Below are 8253 nucleotides of genomic sequence, written 5' to 3' on the forward strand. Positions count from 1 at the left end.
CTATTTATTTTGCCAATTTGTTACTAAAATGAATCCGTTAAAGTACAGGAGGAAAAGACAATAATATGGAAATACAGATAAGGCTGATAACCAGGCTTAATAAGAGAATGTACAATCGCGTGACAGTTGATAAATGCGAAGCCTGAATCAATTAGACATCGAGGGCGAATAATCATTTTTTTTTAGTATAAATCTACTGGCCGTTCAAAACTTAAGAACAAGACAGGCTCATGTTTTCAATTTGTTTTGCTTTCAACAACCGCGTATTGTTTGTCTATTCATTTTAGTTACTCTCTCTCACATGATATACAGTTGTATAGCAAGTAACGTGCGAACCAGATTGCAAAATTATTGATAAAACGTCTTTGGACTTATACTGATACAATTTATAGGACAGACTTAGATGAAAAAGCGATTTTTCTGGACGGGTATCATTACTGTTAGTGAAAAGAATCTTGAGAGAACATACGACCGACCCTTGCTGTGCATGCTCAGTTTGCCATGTCTAAATAAATCGCCAGCTTTCAAAAGGAGTCAAAGGTCATACAAGAAAGAAAAACAAACAAGCGACGTCCTAACTGATCTTTGTATCCTTGAGGAATCCGACAATATACTACCCGGAAACGTAGAACAACGGCTGAATACTATAAATTACACACTGAGACATAAATTGATAAACAGTAAAAGATGTCATTCGAATTTAGCTTTCGTCATGGAATATACATTTATTCCGAAATTGATAGCCTTTCAGCTGGGTTGAAAAGCACTTTTCCATATGTCCGTCGAATTTTGGGTGTGAAATGACAAGAGAATCGCCGAACGTTTAGCACTCTGTAGATTTTAAGGGAAAAATTTCCTAGTTTAACGCATGTTTGGTCTATGGAAAATGAAAAAAAAATTAAATAATGTAAGTTACTAAATCACCCACGTAGGATAAATGCTGTAATCAATTATCCATATGATAAAAATGTAACCATGTAATTAATTCATTCTTTACGTAGATAAATGCAATGAGCAGTGTTATGCTTGTCCAAATTGTTTCTTTTTTCCCTCCCAAACAAAGGCGAGGTCTGTTTTACTTTACAAATCTGCGAGAAAGGTAAGAGCTCTTACGGTTACGTTATAAAAGTAGAAACGCAGTAAACAAAAAATGCCACATTTCTGCTGCGTTTTCGCGACTCAGTGCAGCATTTTGTGATGTGAAGTTAGGGTGGCTGACTAGATGTTATATCTACTCTTATTGAGAAAGCTTTTATCTGTACGATTCTGAAACATCTCTTCTCGGTTTGTAGCTCATTCTGTTTAAACTTGAGCGTTTTTTATGCCGCCTTTTGTCCAAAACAAATGAAAAATTATCTGAAGAATGTTCTTCGCTTGATATTGAAGCAATGCACAGCGTAGCTGTGGACACGTCAACTCCAGTTCGTTCTTTTAGAAACACGACAAACAATGAATAGGCCAAAGGACGTCGCAGAAACAATGAGCCCATGGCTCTTACGTTGTCTTCAAATATCTCTTAATTTAGCTGTTAGCATGGTTCAGTAAACGTCTGTCTTTTTTGCCTGACCTTCTGTCTTTAATAATGACTTTTTCTAAAAACAGGTCTGTCAAAAAGATTATTTTATCCAACAACAACTTTTAATTTTCGGTCGCCAAAAAGATTTTACCAGCACTTTTTTCTTTAAAACTTTTTTTCATTCACTTATAGCTTTAGGCGCCGCTAATGAATTTTTCAAGAAATTCTAATAGCCTTTCAGCAGGGCTGAAAAGCACTTACTGTAACCATGATACCGCATTCAGTTGAATTTAGACTTAAAATGAGACTAAAATGAATCACCAAATAGCTATCGGCACGTTCTAAGGGACATTTTCATAGTTTGGTGCATTTAAAGTCAACAGGATGCGGCACTGGAAATGCATGTAAATTTCTGATTCTCTTTTGTGGAGTAAAATGCAATGAAGGGTGTCATGCACGCGGAAATTCATTGTTGATTTTTATTTCAAAATATACAGGTAGTAAAGGTTTGTCTAACCGGAAAACTCAGCGGGAACGGTCTGAGCTCACACATTTTTTCGGGTGTTGAAACATGCTAAACGAATGCTAAGCAGAGGAAAAAATGTATTTTCTGACATGGTTTCGCGACAAAGGAAAGAAACTCAGGGAAGAAGTTTAGATTCCAAAGAGTCGTCTGCTCTCTTACAGTCAACCAACCTCATTTTTTTCCGCCTCTCATTTAGAGTTGAAAGGGCTTTGTTTGAACGGTTTGTAAAACATTTCTTCCAGGTTTGTAACACCTTAAACTTAAGTTCGCACCTTTATTTCGATCTTCTTTCAAAGCTTCCCTTCTGACAAACACATTAAAAAAAATCTTGAGAAAATTCTTTGTCCTGCACAGAAACAATTTCTAACATGTTTGCATGGCAACCTCGAAGGACTGAGAGGCAGGCAGGAGACACGCGAGGGCAGGTGGCTGAAAGGGAGAAGGGCTCATTCGTCCACGAACGGAAACGAATGAGGCATTACGATCGGTCAGTTATCTGTTACTCAAAGCGAATGATGAAAACAGATCGATCTGAGTTCAAATCAGATATTCGATCGGTTCAAATAGGAACGGAGTCGCTCTCGAAGAGATCTGAATTTTCTCCACGAAAATTTCGTAAGTTTGATTTCGTTGTTATTTAGTACAATTTTGATATTATTTTTATCGGCAAGGGGTAAAGATATTCTAGAAGTAGAGACATTCTCCCCAGGAGATTTTTCACTTTGGGCCTTTAAGCCTGAATATCCGTCATATCTTTTCTCCCTACACACTTGGTGCAGACTTATTTCTTTTCCTAGAGTCTTGATGAGTACCTTTCGCATCAGGTATACCGAGACACCTAAGGTCCATCTTTGAGGCGACTCATCTTGGATATTTTCCTGTCAAAGGAATTTCGAATGTGGTTTCAATAGTTCTCTTATGCCATACCGATAAACATGATAAATAATCATTCAGTTCCAGACGTTAAAAATTTGTCCTGCTGATAAATTTATTGGCGGTTTCACTTTTCACCGGAAGGTAATAACAAAGGTGCCTCAGATGACAGTTGACGTAACAAGTAATTCGCTGAGGGAGCGGAAATGTGGTACGTCTGCGCTCAGCAGCGGACTGTCCCTTTCCTTTCCTCCCCCTCGTCTGCCTTTGTTATTTTTGCTCTCTTAAGCCTCTTGCCTCTGCTACAAGACTTACCGTTTGTCTGAAAGGAAATGGAAAAGACTGATGCAGACTTGTGAATAGTGGGGTTAAGAATGTTTTATCGCTGGTCTGTTATTAGGATGTCAAAGGGGATAATTTTCTGAAGAAACTGTGTTGCTGCGTCGGCGTGGGATATTATTAGATACTTTGTTTTTGCATGATAAAGTGAGTTGATATTGTAAATAATGTAAATTGGCCACTGTAAAGAGCTCCTAGAGCTGACTTTTCGAGCGTTAGCCCTTCGTCCAAGCGTCCGTTTCGCAATTACGTAAAAAGAATGAATATAAAAAATAAGTCAGCAGGAAGCCGGAATCATACTACAAAAAAAAAAAAACAATAAATGCAAGAAAATTATTTTCAAAATTGTGTAACCAGATATCGGAGAAATTGGGATTTAATAAGTGAATAAAGTACCCACATTCGCTTCCCTAGGGTGTATACCGTACCACCAATCGAGATCATTCAAATTTCTTCTAATTAATAGCTATTTCACCGTTTTTCCCTTAATAATTGAAGTCATGTTTGCTTCTCGAGCCACTAAAGCAATTTTTTTTAACGATAACTTTTACATTTCGGACGCCAAGTGAACTCGATTTTATCAACATATTTCTTCCGAAACATTCTCGCCACTGAAAGATATTTTTATCGGTCGAGACTTTATTTATATTATGTACTGAGTTAGACTAGGATATCTTAAGGCCCTGAATATATGTTTTGTTGAAAACTTGTAATTGCCCGCAAATAGGATAGAAGAACACGTTCCGTAAATAAGGTGACCTATTCCACTTAATCGAATTTTAGGCTGCAAATGATAGGGGGAGTCTCCTAAAACTGATGTGAGCGATTTGAGGGAAATTTTAATCGTTTGGCCATGTCGAGTCTACAGGACATGAAAGTAAAACCTTCGTGGCTATAGATGCAATGAACAGAGAGTAGCAAGCACAAATTCACACCCACCGACGCAGCACCACAGTTTCTCTAGAAACTTGCCATATTTATTCGTTTTAAGTTTACAGTTACCTATTACAGGACGCAGCGCCACAGTTTCTATAGAAAGTGTGCCCCATTTATTCATTTCAAATGACGTTTACAGTTACCCACCGGCGCAGCACCACAGTTTTCTTTAGAAACTCGCTCCCTTCATTCATTTTAGGGTTCCAGTTACCTCTTAAGAGTAGATTTTCAAATAAATAAACCAGCATGAAGGGCATCCAACGCAATTAAACAATGCAGTCAGTCTGTTTTAAATATGATACCAGAATCAGTGATCTAGATATCAGACAACAATTGCAAGCATTCAGTGTCCATCATTTTCTTCTGAACTGAGAACACAAACGGAACAAGTCAAAGTTCTTCTCTAAACCTATCTTCACCTGACTTCCTCATTTAGGAAAGATTACTTCGGGTAAGGATTTGAACAATATATCATTCCCTAACATTTTCCAGGTCATACAACACATGTTGTGAGACCTCGCCAACTTTTGCATGATTCATTTTGACTTCCTACTGGCTTTCATATCAATTTCTAATGTGAAACGATGTCTGTGCAACATTTGTCAGTCGCCGTCCTACTTTAGGAAGTATTCTCCATCTTCAGGGACACTATAAGAGAGTTCCATTACCGTAGTTGCCCAAAAGCAAATGGAACTCGAGTCCTTGTTTGTTGTGCCTTGTGTCGTGATAACTCTCGTAAGTCTGATCGTCATCGGTAGAGACCGCCATTTGGCAGTAAACAATTCTATTACGAAACTTTATCGCGTGACACGCAAACGCTAGGGTTATAGAATGTTATAATTTGGTTTTATCAATTTAATTGATATTGTAAATTGGCCACCGAAAAGATTTTCCGAAGCTGATGTTTTGAGCATAAGCCCATTGTCAAAGACAAGATAATTTGTTTGTTTTTTTTTTTAAACCAAATTATCAACACAGTTTTTTTTATAAACTTGCCCTTTTAATCATGCATAGAATTTCTGTTTCGTATTGGTGACATTATGACAACCATCCGCTTCCTGTGGCCGTTGCCTCTGTGGCTTTGATATTAAAAATTTTCTGCGTCATTGTTAAGGTTTCCTCGTATAAGGACACGCTGCACCAAAATCACGAATTTCAGCAACTGAACGAATAAACACCTGAAGGTAGGCCAAGGGCTCTCCCTTTTGAACGCGATGAAAAGCAGATCAAGTTTGGCCATTGGCTTCCTGCGTCTGTTTTTAATCGCTAATGCTTGTACTCCGTTAATTTTGGTTTCTTGTTGAATACCAGCATCTGTTTTTAATCGTTAGTGCTCGGAATAGTGCATGGGAAATCAAGGTTCTTCTTTTCCATCATATCAAGTTTTCATCCCAGTAAATGGATTACTGAACCCCCCTATGAAGTGAAACAATAGGTGTACCTAGTGGTAATCATAGGTATCTCTATAAATGCTTTAAACCATACTATGCGATTCAGGAGACGTTTCACCTACGCTTCGTACGTGTTCCCTCTCGATGTCCTCTCGAGGTTTCGTGACTTCATCCTGATTATTATTTCTGTCAAGGATAATTTGCAACGTAGCTGTTAAGTAATTTTCATTTTGTTAAGTGCATAGACATTTGAATCACATAAAGCAGAGAGAAAGAAAATTCATTTTACGTGCCTTGCGGAAAGCCTCAGATATTCGCATTGTTTATATAACTTACATAAATGTATCCGGGTTTAATGAAAATTTTCCTCTTTCTGAACCATTTTCTGAAAAAACAGCTCCGGGAGACCTTTACGAGGAAGATTGACCAACGACGGGCGAGCAGTTAAAGAACCGCAATATTTGGTTAAAATCATGTAAATTAATAAAAATTACAAAGGAATCAGGCCATATTTTTCATTTGCTACGCTCGAAATTGCGAGAAAAGTGTAAACTCCAAAACACAAAGAAATGTCAATTTCGTAAATACTAGCATCTCTCCTTACCCCTTTCTCCTATGTCTAAGTGTTTCACCACGATTAGTCTCGATGGCCGAGTGATTCTACAAAAAAATACATTAATAGGATTAACATAGTATTTGCGCAAACTTCGCTTATTATATAAAAAGTGGGTATTAGATAGAAGGTTCCAGAACACCTTGGGCGCACAAAAGATACGTTATCTCACCGTGGTTATCAGGCGTCGTTGTTTTTTCTATTGAAATAATTGCTCAGTTTGAAGTCCTTACGGGATATAACTGAAGTTGACGTCGTTAAATATCTCTTGCTACCAATTAAAGGTAAAAGCAATCCACGGGTTTCAATTAGAATTGGTAAGGAATAGCTCTTTGTGGTTTCCTCGTATCATTACCTGCTACAAGCAATGATTTTCAAAGACCACCACAGCGATTTAAAAGAACGATGGGAGGCGAAGGGTCATGTTAACTCCGCGGGAGTTCAAGATACAGCTATTGTCAAAATATATTTTCCATAGATAATTGAATGCTGAACATAAACAAAACCGAAATCTTCTTTGATGTACGTTAAAATTAAATATCACTCACGACATCCCTTGAGTCAAAAAACTAATAAATAGGCAATTCTCTTGGGACAGAAACCAGTCAAAGAGGGGACGTTCAAATTTTGCGAAGTGCGTTGAGAAGGTATGGCGACATTTGAACGAACGGCCCTCGTTTAAATTTTGTGTAAGGTAAAAAAGGAGAGAGAGAGGGGGTAAAAAATCGCAAAATATCGTCAAAATATGGGCTGAGACGAGAAAACTTTTAATTTTGGAAATTATCCGGCTTTGCAGTAGGCAGGATAACTTGTGCATAAGATGATAAGTTTAGTCACTTTTAAACTTTTTGCATTGAATTTTTTCACTTTCTAAGTTGTGGAAAAAAAAGTAATATAGTGCGACAAATGTGCAAATAAGTGAGCGGAAAGCTGATGAATGGTTTGAGAAGAAATATTTTCTTTTAAGGGCAGCAACTAAGATTATTACGAAACTTCATCTCTGTTTCAAGGGAGGGAATTCCATTATTGATTGATCAAAACTTAAAGAAGACGAACTTTTGCTTTTTTATTATTATTATTTCCTTTTCGTGTCACAAGATATAAACCATGCAGTTGTAAATCAGTTTGATCATTGCTTTTGACTCGGTTCCCTTTTTTCTTTCTGATAAACAAGAGGAGTATTTGACAAATTGTTTCATCTTAACACAGATATTTTGGGTGGATCGAAATGAGCACCAACTGCTTAGAAACCAATGTAACATTTCCTGTGTACCTCCTGGACAAAGAACCGTTTGGAGTAACCATCTTACGAATTGGTTTCCAAATTGCCCTAGGCTTCTTGGGGGTTATTGGGAACGTCACAGTCTGTGTGGTAATTATCCAAAAGCCCAAGGTACTTGGACCCGCAAGCCAGTACCTCTTCAGCCTGGCGATAGCAGATCTTTGTACACTGATCTTCAATTTGCCAATTGCCATTTTAAAGGAGGAAGATCCGTTCAGGTGGTCACTTGGCCGAGCCTTTTGCCTGTACATTATGCCGACTACAGAAACGTTCTTTGGCGCTGCTATTTTTTCTATCGGCTTGATTGGGTTCGAGAGGTACGTGAACATCGCTCGAAAAACAGCCCGCGCCCGGAGAAGGCTATCGTACAAGAAAAGGTGCTTTATTCTGATCGGTGTGTGGGCTTCTGCTTTTGCTGTTGGTTCCATTCCTATGTATGCGTTTATTGAGTACGACTCGTGTCACAAAATGTGTCACCTTCCCTGGTCGATGACAGTATTCATTACCTACATCATGACCCTCACGGTCCTTTGGTACGTATTTCCTCTGGCTGTCGTCGCTTTTAGTTACATAAAAATCGCGCAGCTGGTCTCCAAAAGGACCACCTCTCTACAGGGTATGCCTTATGGTTCCACGAGTATGGGAAACCTTCACTCCTCAAGTATCAAAACCATGCTGCGCCAAAAAAGGAAGACGTATCGCATCCTTACACCTTTAGTAATTTTGTTTGCGGTGTGCATGCTCCCACTGACTCTGCTCAGATTGGTTGCGATATTT

General features: G+C 38.3%; 1 protein-coding gene across 4 annotated transcripts in view; it reads left to right on the forward strand.

The window, feature by feature from the left end:
• Positions 1-124: 124 nt before the first annotated feature.
• LOC131769498 (substance-K receptor-like) overlaps positions 125-8253 on the forward strand; it is an 8519-nt gene continuing 390 nt past the window's right edge. The window contains exons 1-2 of one of the 4 annotated variants that reach the window (XM_059085217.2): positions 125-1099; positions 7404-8253. The exon at positions 7404-8253 is cut by the window's right edge and continues 390 nt beyond it. In XM_059085217.2, the coding sequence (XP_058941200.1) occupies positions 1011-1099; positions 7404-8253 (939 nt within the window). In that variant the 5' untranslated portion in view covers positions 125-1010. Of the gene's footprint in view, positions 1100-2468; positions 2658-5316; positions 5375-6818; positions 6842-7403 lie in introns of those variants that run through there. The other 3 variants (XM_059085219.2, XM_059085221.2, XM_059085220.2) reach the window with 3 other exon arrangements.

The sequence above is a fragment of the Pocillopora verrucosa genome, chromosome 9 (genome assembly GCF_036669915.1).
Source record: "Pocillopora verrucosa isolate sample1 chromosome 9, ASM3666991v2, whole genome shotgun sequence".
Lineage (NCBI taxonomy): Eukaryota > Metazoa > Cnidaria > Anthozoa > Scleractinia > Pocilloporidae > Pocillopora > Pocillopora verrucosa.